The sequence below is a fragment of the Doryrhamphus excisus genome, chromosome 21 (assembly GCF_030265055.1).
Source record: "Doryrhamphus excisus isolate RoL2022-K1 chromosome 21, RoL_Dexc_1.0, whole genome shotgun sequence".
In the NCBI taxonomy this organism is placed as follows: domain Eukaryota; kingdom Metazoa; phylum Chordata; class Actinopteri; order Syngnathiformes; family Syngnathidae; genus Doryrhamphus; species Doryrhamphus excisus.
In genome coordinates this window covers 7,412,249-7,432,249 of record NC_080486.1, presented here as the reverse complement: position 1 = coordinate 7,432,249, position 20,001 = coordinate 7,412,249, and the positions used below count along the sequence as shown (strand labels likewise).

Here is a 20,001-nt window from a genome sequence, read left to right as displayed (position 1 = left end):
CCTGTTCAAAACATTATTGATCGGCTGACCCAGTGGCATCATCTATCAATGTCATGTTCAATAACATCAACTGGCAGGTCAGAGCGTGGCTGTGAAACACACCCACTCCTCATTCACAGGGGGCACTAACCTTTAAAACCACACCACCGCCATACTGGGGGCTGAACAAGCAGCTTCATTTTCGCTTATCCAGTCATAAAGATATCTCCATTTTCACATCTACAGTTACCATCAAAGTCTTTACTTTCATATATCATCCATATACACCTTTTACATGCACACTGAAGTAACATGGCCCTATAGCAGGTTCAATTTCTAATATGTTCATCAGTCCCTCCAGCATTTTGTAGGATTCTTTGTGATTACTGCAGCCTAAAATGGCTGACTTGGAGATGTCACAAAGTGGCAAATGTTCCAATCATTCATTCATTTTCTACCGCTTATCCTGTCTTCGGGCGAGAGGCGAAGTACACCCTGGACTGGTGGCCAGCCAATCACAGGGCACATATAGACAAACAACAATTCACACTCACATTCATACCTATGGACAATTTGGAGTCGCCAATTAACCTAGCATGTTTTTGGAATGTGGGAGGAAGCCGGAGTACCCAGAGAAAAACCACGCATGCACGGGGAGAACATGCAAACTCCACACAGAGATGGCCGAGGGTGGAATTGAACTTCTTGAAGTCTGATTCAATATTAATAAATGAAACATTTTATGAAACGTAGTTAAATCATACAAAAGCTGTTCATGAAATATGGTTTGTAACATTTTGAGAGCCCTGTAGACATAAAATAACATCACCATAGTTACCTTAACACCCCTGTTATTTTTTGTTTACACCACATTGTGCAGGCCACAGGGTCACTGCAGGGACAGCAACTGCATATAGCAAGCTGCTAGTTATAGTCACTAACTAGTTAGTTTTAATTGAATTTAATTTAATTGAATTTTTTCCAACGCAGTGGAGAAGAGGACAAAGTAAGAAGCCAAAAATGAACCACTTCCACACCGAATGAGTGGAGAACCATTTTCATTGTATAATATCAGACATACCATAGCTGACTGTATGCGCTCTTATGGTAATGTCTCATCAATGGAACAATGGAACCTAGTGACCAGAATACTATATACTGTAGACTTGTCTCCCAATATTTTTTTTACTAATAATGAGCCATAGTCAAACACAAAACAATTATTAATACATATTTTAAAAAAATGTGTAAATGTGCGAACCGCAATGTAGCGAGGGGTGACTATATTTGCAGAGCATATTTTTGAACACCAACAGTAATTTACCAGTTCCCCCAGGATCTTACAGGAGTTTTTACCAAAAATTGCAAAGAAATTTTTTTTTATTGCAATAAAATTGTGTGAAAAAAATGCTGCAATAAATGCTTGGGATTTTCCTTCTGTGGAATTTTAAAATACAAATTAAAATTTGCAGTATAGGGCCCCACGGTGGACGAGTGGTTAGGATGTTGGCCTCACAGTCTGGAGATTGTCGGTCCCTATCTGTTTTCGAACCTCTCTGTGTGGTGTACACGTTTTCTCTGTGAGCGTGTGTGTTCTGTCCAACTTCCTCCCACATGAAGACCTTAAATTCTCCAAAGGTGTGAATGTTTTTGTAAATGTTTGTTTATATGTGCCCTACGATTGGCTAGTGACTAGTCCAGAGCATACCCCGCATCTCGATACACAAACAACCAAGAAAAGGACTGAGAAAAGTATCCTACCAATATGGCACACAAAGATGTGCAATATAGGTTTTAAAGTACACCACGGGGATGGGTTTGATTGGTCGAATTTGCGTGATGGCATCTTCATGAAATCCCTGAGGGTCTGATTAACGATGATCTTTTTCCAGCTGAAAGTTGCCATGTGTTGTTAGGGTGTGTTCAACATCCTCTCTAGTGGGAATCACCTGGACTATGGTCAGATGTTGGTCCAGTCCCTGATGCCTCGCTGCCATCATGGATCCTCCAGTCAAAATCGTCGTCCGTGTCCTGTAAGAGCTGGCATGTCTCCTCCCATTGGTCTTTATCCATGTCAAAATTACAAGCTCCCGGCATGGCCAAGACGTCGCCTAAAAGCAGACAGAAGAGTGGGTGAACGTTTGAGATGAAGGAGCTTTAAGTCGTATTTTGACACTGACCGCAGTCCTTCTCGTCTGATTTGTCGGCACAGTCGTCCTTGCCGTCGCACACCAAGTGGGACTCGATGCAGTGGCCGCTGTGACACACAAAGTCTGTGATTGCAGGGCAGCTGGTTAGCTCTGCAACACCTGACACACAGCGGGAAAGACTAATCAGACATACAAAGTCATGTTCTTCATCTCTTTTTCAAACAATTTTAGCAAAGTGTGCATTTGCGTTCCTGTCCTTCCTCTGCTATGCACATCTCTCCTGGTGAACAGTTTAAATTCAGAGGATGAATTTAGCGTTAAGAGAGTAAAAAAAACAACACACATCTGCTCATCATTACTGAAACAAAGCCTTCCCTGCGTTCCGCTCCAAAGGATGCGAGCAGTGGAGAGTGCAGGAACACAAGCAGACAAGAGCTTTCAGCATCCTTCCATCGACAGTGTGTGTGTGTGTGTGTGTCTCAGAGAGACATGGCATCCATTCTTGAAAGGTCATGCAGCATGAAACATGAACATGAAAACACTTCTCTGACAGCTGCATTCTTAAAGACTTTCACTGTGAACTTTGCCTGTGAGAAGGAGCGCAAACACCCTTCCATAAATCAAAGATGACTTCAAATTGCCAGAAAGACTTCACCATCCCGTCACTCACTGGGGGCGCAGTCTTTGAACTCCAGGTCGTCCAACGCGGCGCCTCCACTCACGTCCCGCCAGCGCACACCCTCGAATATCACCTGAAATTTCCGCAGCTTCCTCAGCGGGACCTCGGCCCGGTTCCACTGGTTCCCTTGATGGCCCGATTTGTTCCACACCTCCCACAAGGCGTTGTCTGTCTGTATGGAGAAGATTCATTGTCAGTTCACATTTTGCACAAACTGGAAGTCATCCCGCGGTCATGTGACAGTGGGTCAGGAAGAGATGCTGCGTCCATCAGACGACTTCTCATGAACAGAACATTGCATTAAGGTTCAGACCTTGAGTAATGGCTGAAACTCATGCCACATGTGGAATATATTAAAAGACACGCCAAGTATGTAATTCCCCCGGCAAGTTTTTTTTCCCATGGCAGCAGCCAGGCACCACATGTGACTAATGCAGCTTTCAAACAAGCAACACCACTCAGAGTCAAGCTTTGTGGACGCCCCCATCCACACACAGCAAAAGACCTTCACTGTATCACTTGGTATGCTAATATCACTGATGAGTAGTCCTGCATCAATGAAAAGGCACTGTGATAACGCAGTACAAACATCTTCTTCTTTCTCTTTGGGCTTTTCCCTTGAGGGGTCGCCACAGCAAATCAATCTCTTCCATCTAACCCCGTCGTCTGCATCTGTCTCTCTCACACCAACTATCCTCATGTCCTCCTTCACTACATCCATAAACCTCCTCTTTGGTCTTCCTCTACGCCTCCTACCTGGCAGTTCTAAACGCAGCATCCTTCTACCAATATATTCACTATCTCTCCTCTGGACATGTCCCAACCATCTCAGTCTGGCCTCTCTGACTTCATCTCCAAGGCCTCCAACATGTAATGTCCCTCTGATGTACTCGTTCCTGATCCTATCCATCCTGGTCACTCCCAATGTGAACCTCAACATCCTCATCTCTGCTACCTCCAGTTCTGCTTCTTGTCTTTTCCTCATGGCACCGTCTCCAGACCAAACAACAACACAGTACTAACATAGGTGCCTAAAAAAGGAATGAGAACTTTAAACAACCCAATTTCCAACACAAGTTAGTATTAATAATATATTACTCCTTCTGAGACATGTCAGCGTCTCATCACTTTGCATCATTAACTGAAAGCTTGCATGTGAACAGCTGAACATCACAAGTCTGAAGAAGGACGAGCAATGTCAAGAGAAATGAAAGATGCGAGGAGGCAGACACAGGCTGCTTTGAAATGATGGTGTCACTGTGAATGTAAATACAACAGGATTTATGACTGGATTAACAACTCCACCCATAAAACATGCCCTGGAAGCCGCCCGCATCATGCGACTGATGATTAGTAGGGCTTCGGGGGCTTTACTACCTCCACCAAGAAATTTGGTTTCTCAACATGAAAGCAAACATGACGCAAGCAATGATGGCTTAAATTACGGAATATTTACATCATGTCATATTGCACCACACATATACGTCAATATATGTTCACAGGAGTATGTCAGAGCACATCTGACGGTACATGGCACAATGCATCATCTTAAGAATTGATAAGAAAAAAGATTGATTAATCACCAAAGGAAGTGGCTTTCTATTCACTTGCCAGTACATCAATATTGTCAACATCAATCAGTGCATCTTCCTCTTTAGTGTCTCTTTATTGAAAAATAAGACACACAATAAAACGGGTGAATTCCTTGATCATTTCCGTGCAAATATGACAATACATGCACCATAATAAGATTACAGTGTCTTTCTGACAGGGCCGTTATCCTTGTGAAGGTTCTTGTATTAGATACATAGTATATGTGTGACAACTCATTTGTACTGTGTGTGTAGATCCAATGAACACAAACACATGCTGTCGCTGCACAATGCAATCAGCCATAAGTGCCCACGTGTGTCCATCCTCTAGGTCATACATGATCTTCAGATATCAAACCTACTGTAACACACCATTTGAACTCCTCACCCTAACCTTGTCGTAACAGGCTACGGGTTAATGTGATGAATACAAGCTGTATGATGTTGAATAGGTATGATATGGTTTGGAGGGGACATTCGAGGGGTGGGAATCAACAGATTTCCTCAAACGTGACTAGCAATTTTTTATGCCATCGTTGGGGAGGTTCTGGTATTTAGAGACTCACAAGTCAAAGTATGTATTGTTCTACATTTTGCAATAGGCAGCCAGTCACAAGTCCGCTTCCGCAGCACACTGTCTGGATAAAAAAGCAGGGTGTGTTTAGATTTTATTATCGCTACTATATATATATATATATTTTTTTTTTTTTATTTATTTTTTTTTTTTGTCCCATCCAGCCATTGGGGCAGACAGTATTGTTGATCTAAATGTCCTTACATGCTAAACAGATTTGCTCTGTGTCAGGAAAGGTGCAAGCTACAACTTCCCTGTACTAAGAAATTTTATTTGCCATGATTTTATGTTTTTGTTATGCGAATTTGGAGCGGCCGGACCGGAGCAAGAAGAAACACAGACAAGAAGAAGAGAAACTGAAATGGGGGTGGGGGGGCGTTGAGAGAAAGAGACAAAAACAGCAGCAATAGTAGCTATTGAATGAATGCTTACATGCTTTTTCCCTACATCATTTTACAACATCATATGCAAATGAGATGATGGCATCATCAAATGATTTCTAGGAAAGCCAATAGCTGCTTTTCTTACTGAAAAGTTGGCAACAGCGTTGTCACCATGCAAACCCCATCACTGCCCGGCACGCCCACTTACCTTGATGAACAAGCGGATGGTTCCTGAGGCCTTGTGGGAGATGTAGTACCAGAAGGAGAGCTTGCAGATGGAGCTGGACTCTTTCCACACAGAAGTCCTGATGTGAGCCTTATCGCCTTTCAGTCCCACAGGCGTAGCTTCCAGGTAGAGGAAATGACCTGAAGAGCAGGCAAAGCCAATCAAGTACGATATATTTGCTTGAATTGAATCCCCAAGTTTGTATACTTAAAAATGTATATGCAATACATGACAGACAAATTGAAAACAGAGAAGTGGTTGTGATCACAACTGTGGTGTCCACTTTAACAAGAGTTTGAGGACACGATATGTGCGTCTAATGAGTTGCTGAGCTGAAAACAAAGCGGGCACCAACCGTTTTCATCCTTCAAAGTGTGATCATATGGCGGTCGTATGCTTTGGAGCGAGCCTGTTCCCAGGGACCAATCAAAATTGTCCGCCAGGGAGCTTTTCCAGCCACATCGGCCCCCCTCAAAGGAGCAGGAAGTCCCACAATGCTTTTCGTCTGTGCCATCTCCGCAGTCATCTCTGAAGTCACAGCGTTGGCCGGCATCGTAGCAGCCACCGTTGTCACACGGCAGCAAGCCCGAAGGGCACCAGCCTGCAAATAACACACCCAAATAAGACATCTTGCACTTTTTATTAAAAATATCTGACGGGCTGGCTGTTCCTCATTGTCTGTATCCAAAAAGAAATAATTATTGGACTTTGGAAGTGCCCAGCATGAAGCACGGTGCTACTTTCAAGAGGCTTAGGAAGACAAAGCAGCATGCAGGCTGGTGATGCTGCGTGCATGGCTCTGGAATCTCCTTCTTTAGGAGCCAAGCATTCCAGCAGAGTGAGAGCTCGGGCTTTGGCTTCGTTAGAGAGGGAGATGAGGCGTGAGGAAGTGTAATCAAAAGAAAGAAAGGGTTACAAGTCCCTCCTAATCCTTTGTTCCTCTTCACATGCACGGGACAAAAAGCAGTGGAAGCCATCCAAACCTCACGGGAGGCCAGGAAGCAGCAGCTCCTGACTGGGAAGCCCGTCTCTTTCACCCCCCCACTGGAGTATGTACTGGCCAATTTACAAAAATAATAAATGGGTCATCTTCCGAATACAGTAGTGCCGTTTTCTGCTCCTTTTGGTGGTCATATGACGGGTTATGACTTCTCATTACCGACAGTAACTGTGCTATTAACATCATAAGCCTGCTATTTTTATCATCACAATTACTCTTTGTTGCAGCCTACTTTGCATTTTCTTGACAACAATTGATTACAATAAAAAGGACAGAGTGTGGAAGGTGAAACTAAACAGAGGCAAGTTTGTGCTACTTGGATAAAGTGTAAATGTAAGGGTGACACGGCATGACAGTTTTAATATTTGGTTTCAGTTTCTGTCATTTTTTGTGGTTCTATACTTTTATCTTGTTCCATTTGTTTCCTGTTTGGATGAATGCTTCCCTTTCAGTATGGTTACAGAGAGGTGGCCGTGCGCCTGTGTAATGCTCCATACTTCAGATACTAGCTCATTGCTGGGTTTCAACAAGATGGGGCGTGGGGGAAAATAAGCGTAATCATACAGTAACTAGAAGTCATTTAAAATCAGAGCAAAATTGCCACATGAGCTGTTCTCATGTGCAAATTGTTCAAATAGGTATTTCAGAAACAGACAGTCCATTATGAAAGGAAAAAAGTTCAGGAAACAAGAGGTCACAAAAGACCCCACAACGACATCCAAAGAACTGCGGGCCTCGCTTGACTCAGTTAAGGTCAGTGTTCATGACTCCAACATGAATAAGACACTTGGCAAAACATCTGGGATAAAAGTAACGCCGCATTTCAGAAAAACAACATCATACCAACGGTAAAATATGGTGGTGGTAGTGTGATGGTGAATGGGAATGAGTGTAAATGGTTGTTTGTCTAAATGTGCCCTATGATTGGCTGGCGATCAGTCCAGGGTGTAACCCCCCCTCTTGCTCAAAGACAGCTGGGATAGGCTCCAGCATACACGCAACCCTAGATAAGCGCATTGAAAATGGATGGATGGATAAGCATGATGGTCTGGGGCTGTTTTTTCTCCCTTAATAATATAAAGTTTGATTTAAAAACTGCATTTTGTGTTGTCATTGACTTTGTACCTTGAGGAGGAGGAGTGTTGTCGTCTGCCACCGTCCAAGAGGCCAGCAGGCACCCTGGTGAGAAGGTGATGTCATCCAAGCAGATGTCCCCCTTTGGATTTCTGCCCACTTTGCCCTCAAACATGACCTGGAAGTCCTTGGTGTGGCTCAGCGGGACTTCCATCATCTGCCAGTAGTTGCCCTGGTCGCCTGTCAGGTTGAGGAGCAGATCAAGACTTCCTTCACTTCTCCTGAAGACAGCCAGCGTCCCCATGCCGTCTCCAGACATGTGGAAGAAGAAACGCATCTGAGGAAAAAAACAGGGAAAAATGCAAAGTATGGGTAAAGTAAAATATTCTTACTCTTGCATTACAAAATTATACACATGCTTCATCTTAAGTCTGAATTTCGGACAACTGGCCTAATACTAACTAGTGTTTTAGGAAAATGACATCAAAATAATATGTTTTCTCTGAACAAAAAAGGTGCTTCACTTCTAATCAAGTCCTTTTTTTTCCAGCAAAATAACTTTCTTTCATCATCCTCAGAAGACATGTCTCCTCACCAGGCTCGCATCCCTTTAATTTAGCTGGCGCCTCACTGACTGCGTGCGTGCTTGATGGATGGACGGATTGATTGACAGGTCAGGCAGGGGATGAGACAGACAAATTTGGCAGCATTCAAGAGCTGACACACTCACACTTTCTCCACTGATGATTAATGAGGGCACACACACATGCTGTGGTGAATGTGGCTCTTTTAAAATGTGTAAATTCACCTTTTGTAAGTATGAAGGTGTTGAAAAAAAATATCTAATAAAATGCGTCTAATTGACTGTGCTGTTTAATTATTGTCCATTTGATGGTACACTTGAGTTAAGTGAAGTAGATTCCTTCTTATTTCATATTTAACACAGCAATATTCCCCTCTGGTAGGTGAAACTAAAAGTTGCAGGCAGCACTTGGGACTGGTCTCAAATACAGCGGAATGTAAATAGCTAGGACTGCATCCGTTATCTTTTCATCGGCCACAATGTAACGCATTTATATAAAAATACCTAAAGGTGAGAGCTTTTCTACACAATTTTTTAGATGAATTAATGAATTACAGCTCATAATTAATCTGTGAAATCTTTTGACAGCACTAATGACAATGGCACCGGTGAATGGAAAAAACTAAATTGGTGTCTCAATAAGAAGGAGCCATTTTTGTGACGCAAATGTATTATTTTTTTGAATGCATATTGTTTTAAGAAGCCAAACTCTTTACTTAAGTGGCCCCACTAATTAACTGGCTCCTCGTCACCAAAATCCCACTTGAACTCGTCTCACGGGACAAAGTGGGGGGGTTGATGCACACCAATCAACTAAACATCCTAAGCAGTTTGGACTGACCTTGCACTGTGAGCTACTGTAGTTTAACACGGGCCCCGACATGCAAGCAGCGTTCCCGGCCGCCTGAGGGAAGGAGCTCTCCAGATAGAGGTAGTGTCCACTGGGGTCTCTCAGGGTGTGGTCCGTGGATGGCCCCGTACCCACAGTAGGGGTGTTGCCGGCTTTGATTTGCCAATCAAAGTCATCATCCAAGCACTGGCGCCAGGAGCAGAGGTCAAATTCAAAGTTGCAGCGTCCACTAAAGCCTTCTGAAAAGCAGCATCGCAAACAGCAATCAGAGAAGAAGAAGAAGAGTATTCAATGTAAATGAAATGTGTGGTGGCCTCACTGCAGATGTAGGGGTCCTCGTCCGAGTTGTCCCCACAGTGGTCAATGAAGTCACACAGGTTGTCGTGAGGGATGCAGCGGCCGTTGCCGCAGGCGTACTGCTCAGGCGTGCACGCCACTTCTGAGGGCAGCGGGGGAGGACAATCCACGAAACTGACATCGTCGATCACCACGTCACCCATGTAGCTTATCCCTCGCTTGGCTCTGAACACCACCTTGCAGCACAAAGAGATCATCCTTGCAAGCAATGTGCAAATGAATGGATTGTTTGAGAGAGGAAAAGGCAGCTTGGAAGCCTTCCGAGTGTAAAATAAAGGCTTCATTGACTTGGCACTGATTTGAGGATGAGTGCGGCTTAAATTCAGGTTGGCGTACAACAGCGAGACGAATCAAAGCCTTGGCTGCTTTAGACTTGTTGATCCTGGAGTGACCTGGACTGGCATGACTCCACTTGAGGGATCATTGGAATACCATCAGGCTGCATGGCAGACGAGTGGTTAGCGTGCAGGCCTCACAGCTAGGAGACCGGAGTTCAATTCAACCCTCGGCCATCTCTGTGTGGAGTTTGCATGTTCTTCCCGTGGATGCGTGGGTTTTCTCCGGGGACTCCGATTTCCAAAAACATGCTAGGTTAATTGGCAACTCCAAATTGTCCATAGGTATGAATGTGAGTGTGAATGGTTGTTTGTCTATATGTGCCCTGTGATTGGCTGGCGACCAGTCCAGGGTGTACCCCACCTTTCGCCCAAAGACAGCTGGGATAGGCTCCAGCACCCCCGCGACCTCCGTGAGGATAAGCGGTAGAAAATGAATGAATGAATGAATGGGCAACCATCACAGTTTTACTGGAAGCATTCAGCTCTGATCAAGTTTGACCAACTAAATGTCTGAGTGGATGATTTGAAGACAGCTGATGTGGACACTCAAAGTCAAGTCCAAACCTGAATATCACGTGACAGCCCCAAGAACACTTCTCCTCGCCTCCACTTGTTGCCTTGGTTACCAGTCTGAGACCAAAGCTCATGAGTGATGGCGCCACGCCGCAGCAGCACCTGAAGACAAAGCATGACTTGTTAGCGTGACGAAAGTCAGACGAGCGCTGCCATCCTTCTCACTTGCAGAGAGCCCACGGTGAAGCCGCCCATGTGGTACCAGAAGACCAGTGTGCACTGGGGCCCAGTGGATGAGATGACGGGTGTCTGGAGGTCGCTGGTGTGACCGTAGCCGCCATTTGAACTGTCGGCATACATGTACCATCCTTCAGGGCTGCCTCTGCAAACACCACGACACAACTGAGCAGTGTTGCACTTGCTAGCTTCTGGCAGGAGGCTGCGGTCCATCAAGACCAAAACCTCACGCCACAAGAACAGTTTCTTCCCGTCTGCTGTCAGTCTCATCAACGAGGCCCGGAACCCCACCTGACACTCTTCACACCCCACCTCTGCCTCATCCTGCCACTTTGACACTTTCATTATATGCGTTACATTAACGCTCAGTTTGGACTCTTAGGAAAAACAATCAGACTGCACTTCCGGAATAACAAACAAAAACAGACTGTGTACATATATTTATACTGTTATTCTGTATATTTTGTATTTTCATATTTTGTATTTCATATTTTGTATTTTTCATTCTTTTTTAATAGATGTGTATGCACCTACTATACCAAAACAAATTCCTAGTATGTGTTTGATCATACCTGGCAATAAACCTTTTCTGATTCTGATTCTGATTCTGATTGAAGTGGTTCCGATTGCGTCAGAAGCCATTCATTCATTCATTTTCTACCGCTTATCCTCACAAGGGTCACGGGGGTGCTGGAGCCTATCCCGGCTGTCTTTAGGCGAGAGGCGGGGTACACCCTGGACTGGTCGCCAGCCAATCGCAGGGCGTAAGAAGCCAATATTTCTTAAACATTGAAATCTAACACACACACACGTAGTTACGTTTATTGTCAGCTAATGATAGCAATTTGCAAAAATTTAACTGTCATCGGATGTATTCCCCAGGGTGTCTAAAGTGTGGCCCAAAAGTTGTAATTTCACGAGAATAAATTTGTAATATTATTATGCGGGTATTATTTTCTGTATGTGCCTGCAGTCATAACCATGAACACCAACCAGTCATCTTTATTAACTTGTAATAGTGAAAAATATGCATTAACTTTTCTAGCCAAGGAGCTCGCTATGCTAAAAAAAAAAGGCTAAATCACGGCCTCAACCATCCCCTGGAGGCGTTTAATCTCTGCTTTAATGGCCACCACCATCCACAGGCCTGTCTTCAGCATGTCTAAAGCTGCTGCCGCCTCTTCACTTGATTAAATTCCCACAGGGGAAGCGGCTCGCCTTACTTTAAATAAGGCACCGGCCTCCTCCATCTGGCCTCATCGATCCAGGAGGCTGCTATATACGTAGGAGCGAAGGCAGCCCCCACAGGGTCTGCTTAAGAGAGAACAATGTGTCTTGCAGTGGAGAAACAACTGAGAGGACGTGGTCAAAGTGCACTGTCATTTTCTGATCTCAGCGTACACTCCATAAAACACAGATAAGGACAATCAGGTCGCTGTCTATCCTCTGGCAATGGGCTGCACGGTTTAAAGAGGAGGAAAAATGATGAGGCAAACTTTGTGAGATCAGCATTTTTTGAGGTTGCATCTATACATCTTTATCAGCACGTCGTTATGAAGTTTGATTGATGCGGTGGACATGTTCAAAGATACTCACAGGGTGTGGTCAGTGAAGGGACGGTGATATTGCTCTCCAGCGTGAATGCTCTCTCCTTGGTCAGGTGACCAGTGAAACGCTTGCATGGACACGGTGGCCGTGTTTACAGTCTTCCAACCGCAACTTTTACCTTCTTCAAAATCACACTGCTGTGCCACTGGGTGAGAGAAGACAAGTATAAGGAAGAAAAACGAGTATGTTCAAAGGTGGGTCCTCGCTGCTTATTCTCACCACACTCGCTTTCGTCTGAGCCGTCAGAGCAGTCCAGCCTGAAGTCGCACACTTTCACATGGGCGACGCACTCGTCAGGTGAGCCGCAAGCAAACTCCCCATGGGGGCAGCTGTGGGGCTGAAGCGTGGGGCTTGGAGTGGTCACCGCAGGGTCCGTGGTGTTGGCCTGCGGCAGCTCTCCTTCATCAGCAGCAGACACAAATCAACCATGTCCAAAAGTAGCGGCACTATTACTCATGACCCACCTTCATAGGGAACACAACCCAGGAAGGACAGGTCATCGATGGCAATGTCCCCATTGAAATCATCTCCGACTGTTCCTTCGATTAGAATCTACACAAAGTAACACAACATGTGGAAACAGGGATACACAATCTCATTCAAATACACATCCTATGGCAGTGTGCCCACTGTGCAGTCAAGTGGATGAGCTGTGGAGTACATTCATTTCACAAAAGGACTTCCTGTTGTCAATGTCGTCGCGGAGGACAAGTCTTTAAGTGCCTGTCAGCTTACACTCACTCATGACTACTAGCGTCCTAACGTCCATTTTAGGGAGATCGATGCTGAGCTTATTAAATACACATCACTCATGGAAGATACACTCTCTAGTGTCTTTTTTCTTATTATTGTGGACAAAAGTACTGTGAAACACCTCTAATTTTGTGGCGCACCCCACGTCACCACCGTGAGCAGCCAATTTGGTAGACTGGGCTGGGCCGCCATGGGCAAAACAGTGCGCCGAAAGTGCGCTGAAAGATGGCCAGCTCCGACCTGGTCTGTTCTCGGCGCAGGTGAAGCGCACCCTGCACAGTGGTTAAATTGGCTGACAGGCACGCAGTGCATACTCGCCACCAAAACCTCACAGTGCAGGAGTGTCAGGCACATTCTAATGCAATAAACAATCACAGCAACCACTATTTAATGTAACCATTTGAACCAGCATGTACATTTTTGTATTAATGAAAAAGATGTGGAAACTTCTCTAGTGTCCTTATAGGAGTTACCTGGAAAGGTCGAGCACTGGTAAGGTAGAGAGTCTTCCTGTGCCAAAAGTTCCCTTGGTCTCCATATCGCACCCAGAGCAACTGCCCACGGCCCGTCGATGTGGTCCTGAGATAGACAGCCAGACAGAAGACGTGCGATCCAAACATGTGGAAATGGAAGCGGAACACGCAAGGCTGGCTGGATTCAAACAGGCTGTCACCGTGGTGGTGGGTGGGTTGGAAAGTTGGACTGAGTAGCACCGCCGTGTCCTTGAACTCCTGTGGGACAGACGACTCAATGTAGAGGTAGTGGCCATAGCTGGTGCCCAGCGTGTGATCCTTCCAGGGCCCCGTGTTGAAGGACGGGGTGGGGCCATGAATACGGGTCCAGTCAAAGGCGTCTGCACCGCATTGCTCCTGTTTCCAGCTGCAAAGCCCCTTCTCAAAGTTACACTGCAGCTCAGGAGCTTGGACAAAGCACATCTTAACATTGGTGGACTTATAGAAGTATGACAGTAAGCATTGGAAGAACAACAAGTGACACTCACAACAGCCCACTTCATCAGATCCATCCCCACAGTCGTCCACCAGGTCACAGAGCTGCAGCCGCTCCACGCACGCTTTAGTGCGTGTGCAGTGGAAGTGAGTGTGCGGAGGGCACTCAACCACGGCGGGCGGCATGGAGCAATTGTGGAAGGAGATGTCATCCACGGCGGAAATGCCGTCGAACACGCCAAGGCTGATTTTTGCCAGGGCGATCTGGAAGGGCTGCGTGATGCGCCCCAGCTGCACGCTGACCCGGTTCCAGTGGTTTCCTTGATCGTACAAAGTCCTCCAAATGATTGTGTTGTTATGGACTCCTCGGATGCGAAGGTACATGTCGGCAGCCCCCACGGAGATGCCTGAGTTGTAATGCCTGAAGGAAATGATGTGTGTACATACATTTGAATTTCCGAGGAGGGAGTCACATGCTCCTCTTACCAGAAGGTCATGGTGCACCCCGTGGACGACTGTTGGAACCATGGTCCTCTGAGAACAGCCCTAGGATAAAGACTGCTGCTGTTCTTCAGGATGAACATAAAGTGACCTGTAGTGGAGCAACAAAATCGTCATTTCTTAAAACAAAAAAATGGATGTGGTGTTCCTCATGGCTCTGGTCTGTAACTTATAAAGTAAAACTAAATAATATTAATAACTGCAATAAATGGATCTGTGGTCCGTTTCACAGTGGTTTCCAGTTAGGTTCTTACTTTCCGAATATCCCCAAGTACAACAAACTGCATGCACAATATTACACACTAGCTCTGCATATATTGTGGCATATCAAAGCTGGTGGGAGCATCTAACACTTGTCGTCCAAGTCATTCCACAAGAGACAAAAACAACAGCTGCTGCTGATGCTAAGGTAGCAGCATAGTTCCCATCCATTCTTTGACTGTGTTTGTCCCACAACAACCCCATAACGTGTTTGATGCTGTACCATCTGTGCTGTTGGTGGAGTGGTCCAGAGGAGGCGGGCGGCCATAGTACTCGGGGGGTACGTCCAAGGACGAGCCCCTAACCCAGTCAAAGCCGTCACCAAGAGTGAGCTCGTACCAGCCACAAGAGTCGCCCTCAAAGTCACATTCTGCAGCTGCACAGATGAAGACATTTTGTAGAGGCCAGTACAACCTTTCAACATCAGTAAATCGCTAAATAAACGACTGGCTCAAAAAGCTACTTATTGAACATTAGGTTTTTATTGTGTTCAAACAACTGTAATGCATTTTAAAGTGCTCATGACACCAAAACACTAATCTTATTTTCACCTTGAAAAATAACATTGAAAGGCATATCGTGTGCTTGAATGGACTATTCGTCAGTGAAACCCTTTGAAAGAAGTGACATTTATCGTCAAAAACACAAAAGACCGTGATGTTCAACCATGGAAAAACGTACCAAATGACAGTAAGTAAATGCACATTTAATATTGTCAATTCTACAAACCTTCCGATAATATTTAATATAAAGTTTTCATGACAAATTGCTCCCTTAGAGATAAGATAAAGAGCACTGTCATACGGGAGAAATTCCCGCTGCTCCTCTGCAGTGAGAGGAGCGAGATGAGGTGGCTCGTGCATCTGGTCAGGATGCCCCACAGAGTGGTAGGAGGCCTCAAGGAAGACCCAGGACATGTTGGAGAGACAATGTCTCTCAACTGGCCTGGCAACACCTGGAGATGTGCCGGGAGGAACTGAACAAAGTAGTCGAGGGAAATCTGGGCTTCCCTGCTTAGACTGCTGAAGATGGATGGATGGATGGATGGATGACAAATTGCTTGCAATTAAATCCATATTATTTTACTAGATATATTCTAAAAGTCATATAATAAGAATTGTTTTTTTGTTAGTTTTTTAGCACTTTAATGAGTACTGCCTTGTGTACGGTGGGCGTGGCAAGCCCTTGCTTACGACAGTTGCTTTCGTCATCTCCATGAGGACATTCCGGGGTGAAATCGCACACTTTGCTGTCCTCTATGCACAGCCCGCTGCCACATGCAAACCAGGAAGGGGGGCACAAGGCGGTTGGTGGGGGCACAGTGTTCTCTGTTATTTATACATCAATAAATGACAACATTCAGTCAGAATTCCCGAGTTATTTCAATGTGTTGAGTGTTATTCATGTTACCAGGCACACAGTTGGGACTAAAGGAAAGGTCATCGATGGCCACGACCTCTGAAGCATCGCTGTCTGCAGACAGATGCCCTTCAATCACCACCTGGTTGACACACAAAGCATCTGTCAGCATGAAGGACACTTTAAATGTGTCCAAAACACATCAAGTGATGGAAGCACTATGGAGTGGTTATCATCTGACAAGTCACGTGGAGCACTCCATATTTGTGTCAAGCTCGTATTACATCATTTAGCACGCTGCTACTGACGTGAAAAGTGCTGTTGCTGTCAAAGCCAATGACAGTGTGCTGCCATGCTGTCGTTGGACTGGAGTGTGTCCACACTACATTGCTGTGACCCGGTGGACTGCTCTCAGTCAGAACCTGCAGAGCTCCATGTTGGGCCGCGACATGATAGTAGAAGCTCATCTGATGACAGAAAGCAACGAGGATGTTGTGTCACAACGGTCAAGCTGCTGCGGATGGATGAATAAGGCCTACGGAATACCTGGCAGGTGTCAACAGCCACAAAGGATGGACTGAATAATTGTGCTCTTACATGATGTCCTCTGCTGGCCACAAGTGACAAGAAATATGCTGAGGAAGAACAGAAAGCATATACAGATAGTATACATATACTAGTAAAATATGAATATCATATTGAATCTTCCTAACCTGATTGATTGTTGTGGTCACTTGAGATGACTGGAACCTCTCTTGTTCTGTTCCACTTAAAAAAGGGCTCTGATCTTTGGATCAGGTCACAGAAGTCTTCTTCGAAGTCACAATTCTTATAGTTGGAACCTTCAGCAAAAGACCAGAAATCACACTAGTTCCCACCCTGGGGAGTGTCAACCAGGCCCCAGGTGTGTGGGTTGGATGGGCTCGGGAGGAAGTCATAAATTCATTGGACGTACAGTGTCGTTGGTGTGAGTTAATGTACTTATTGATTTTATGTTGCATGTGTACTTACAGTGTTGCCGGTCGCTGGCATCGCCACAGCGGTCGCTGAAGTCACACACACAGTTGTCAGCGGCACAAAGATTGTTGTTGCAGTGTGAAAGGACACACAAAGGACAAGAGAGCAAAGTGAAAGCCAAAAGCAGCCGCCGGAAGTCCAACAACAAAAGCGACATGGTTGTTGAGTACATTAAATGGCAGCACAAGTAGATAGCTTTAACAACAACATTCTAATGGAGCAACATAAAGTACAAGCCCATTGTCTTCTGCTTTGCTCTGTGTGATTTTCACGTAGCGCTCTAGCTGTTAACATGCCATAAAAGATCATAAATGGGGTTTATGGCGGTTACTCAACATTCTGTTTTGATGGACATTCACATCAACCAATCCCAATAAGAAGTGTCTGTACAATGAGGCTAGCCTGATAGCAACAAAAGAGTCATTTTGACGTTTATAGGCCTTGTTCTTTTGATTCTTTAAACTACTATATGGTGGATAACAACACATATAAAATTGTTAGCCTGTGTCTGACACGCTTTTTTCCCCCTTTTTTCATGACATATAAAAAAACTGTAAAGTACAACATGCTAACAGCTAGCACACGTTAGCCGCCTAGCATTAGCAAAGAGTAAATATATATTTAAAAATAAATGTCTGTCTGCATACTTTTGACACTTATATCATTATTTCCATTAAAACAGTCATCATATATGCAGTCATTACAAATGTTGATGTTATTATAAGCTATGTACAAGTATATGCCTGAGTATATTTTCATGCTGTAGTTTTGTCATAGTAAACACTCCACATTTCATTTTTCTAATGTTTGTGATTGATAAGGAAGTCGAAAATACAAAAACCATATGAGCTGTAAACCCACTTAAATATAGATGACATTATTTCACCCGGTGAACGAAAACCATTTTTATTTGGTGCACTGTTAAATTATTAACCATTTTTTAAATCACAAATCACTGAGTCGTGGTCGGCAGTGCCATCTAGCGGTCACCATTTTAACTGACCGAAAATACCCTAAACTCTGACGTTTTGGTAAATGTACTAAATGTATATGGTATTTACTTAACTATTTGTATTCAGGATGTCATAGTAAGTATGATATGTTGACGGTAAAGTACTGAGACAGTTGGAGGTTTTTTTTTTACCCTTCAGACTGTTGCCAAAGCAAGAGCAGACACGGTGATTTATTGGAGATGTGGTGCACAAGACATGGGTCAAGTGCATGTGTGCATATTTGAATGCTGCCATAACGTAGTCATTACACAAATATTCACATACCTGCCGGGTTGTGTAGCATTGCTCGCCGTGTGCACCATTTTCACCTCTGCTTACAATACCAGCAAATAAACAAGTCACTAAAGTGTCTGGTCGAAGCATATATTCGCTTTCCCTACATGAGTTAGGCTAAATTTGGCATGATTGATAGCTTTGTGAACATTAAATTCACTTAATGCATAGACACAAGACTGGACGGTATTCCGACGAATATACTGAATAATGGCGGCTGAATAATTCGACGTCAGGATGGCCATTTATTTTCACCAGAAACATACAGCACTGACAAGTACTCGTAACAGCATGAACAGTGCAACACTTCTTCTTCTGTTGTTTATTGGCGGTTGGCAAGCTTGCTGTAAACTAGAATGTTGCGCATGACTGCTCCCTATAGGCATTAAACTAAACAGCAGCTTGGAACAACACTATTTACCCATCGCTACAAAATCATTCGATTTATAGGAGATTGGGATATTGTTGTTGTTATAAGTGTATTTATAAGGGTGTTTTATGCAAGCGGTGTTGAAAAGACATGAGTAAATGAGCAGATTATCTTATCTTATCTATCATTAGCATTGGGTCTGTCGCATATGTTTTACGTCACAAGGATGTGACAGGTCTGCAGCTCAGTGAGTACTGCAAAATTTAGAAGAAAAAATAATAATAAAACCAAGTCTGTGGTTAATTCTGTATGATAAAGGGTGACCTGAACTTTAATTGGATACCTTATTCACTCCTCTACCCCAAATATTCAAGAAGTCAGAGCAAATTTTCCAGCGAAAAATAGTGCCATTGTTATATATATTCATTCCATATTTTATATTTGAGAACATAATGCTTTTTAGCATGATTTTTATAATTAAAGATGGATATCTAAATTATCCATATTTTATTTGCGTTTATACAGTATTTACAATCATGAAACACTGCATCTATGTTGAAAATAACGACAATGCAAACGCAACATGTAGCATTTCCAGGCAAAAACAAACATACTTCAGACCATTTTCTACCGCTTATCCTCACGAGGGTTGCGGTGGTGTCGCCAGCCAATCACAGGGCACATATAGACAAACAACCATTCACACTCACATTCATACCTATGGACAATTTGGAGTCGCCAATTAACCGAGCATGTTTTTGGAATGTGGGAGGAAACCGGAGTACCCGGAGAAAACCCACGCATGCACGGGGAGAACATGCAAACTCCACACAGAGATGGCCGTGGGTGGGATTGAACTCCAGTCTCCTAGCTGTGACGTCTGCGCACTAACCACTCGTCCGCCGTGCAGCCCCTGCAAGTAGATATTAAAGTAATTAAGATTCCATAAACATTTTATCTTCGGGCAGGGAGAGAAGGGGCTTTTTGCAGCTGCGCTGTTCTAAGACCCACTTAGATGGTAGGCCGACAGGGAGTGTGATAAGCCCGGACGTCTGTATTAGGTTTGTGGTGTCAGGAATAAATTTTGGGAATATTCTATCTTGGTTTGTGTATTGATCTCTCCCACCCTCCTCTCAACACCCACCAGGAACTCGCCTCGAAGTACAGGGAGGCTGTGAGTTTCCTTCACTACCTAACAAACATTCATACATATAAATATACATCCAATATGATGTAAAAAAATATAACTTTTAAGAACGTCCGCGCAGACTTTTCTTACAGAGCATGCAAGCTTGATGTGCCACCTCGCTCTATATCACTGCGGCCTGAATGACGACCAACTGAGCCTGCTTCTGCCTTCACTG

General features: G+C 44.4%; 1 protein-coding gene across 5 annotated transcripts in view; it reads right to left on the bottom strand.

Moving 5' to 3' along the window:
• Positions 1-20,001, bottom strand: part of malrd1 (MAM and LDL receptor class A domain containing 1) — a 28,797-nt gene that overhangs the window by 6,816 nt on the left and 1,980 nt on the right. Inside the window, exons 2-25 of one of the 5 annotated variants that reach the window (XM_058060278.1) lie at positions 18,259-19,550; positions 16,976-17,010; positions 16,678-16,806; positions 16,511-16,599; positions 16,273-16,431; positions 16,016-16,106; positions 15,799-15,933; positions 14,829-14,981; positions 14,330-14,435; positions 13,897-14,264; positions 13,370-13,815; positions 12,608-12,695; positions 12,363-12,542; positions 12,132-12,288; positions 10,524-10,680; positions 10,350-10,460; positions 9,410-9,623; positions 9,082-9,329; positions 7,709-7,994; positions 5,939-6,184; positions 5,566-5,723; positions 2,800-2,980; positions 2,160-2,288; positions 1,929-2,090 (exon numbers count right to left, since the gene is read on the bottom strand). In XM_058060278.1, the coding sequence (XP_057916261.1) occupies positions 1,929-2,090; positions 2,160-2,288; positions 2,800-2,980; positions 5,566-5,723; positions 5,939-6,184; positions 7,709-7,994; positions 9,082-9,329; positions 9,410-9,623; positions 10,350-10,460; positions 10,524-10,680; positions 12,132-12,288; positions 12,363-12,542; positions 12,608-12,695; positions 13,370-13,815; positions 13,897-14,264; positions 14,330-14,435; positions 14,829-14,981; positions 15,799-15,933; positions 16,016-16,106; positions 16,273-16,431; positions 16,511-16,599; positions 16,678-16,806; positions 16,976-17,010; positions 18,259-18,296 (4,066 nt within the window). In that variant the 5' untranslated portion in view covers positions 18,297-19,550. The other 4 variants (XM_058060279.1, XM_058060277.1, XM_058060274.1 and 1 more) reach the window with 4 other exon arrangements.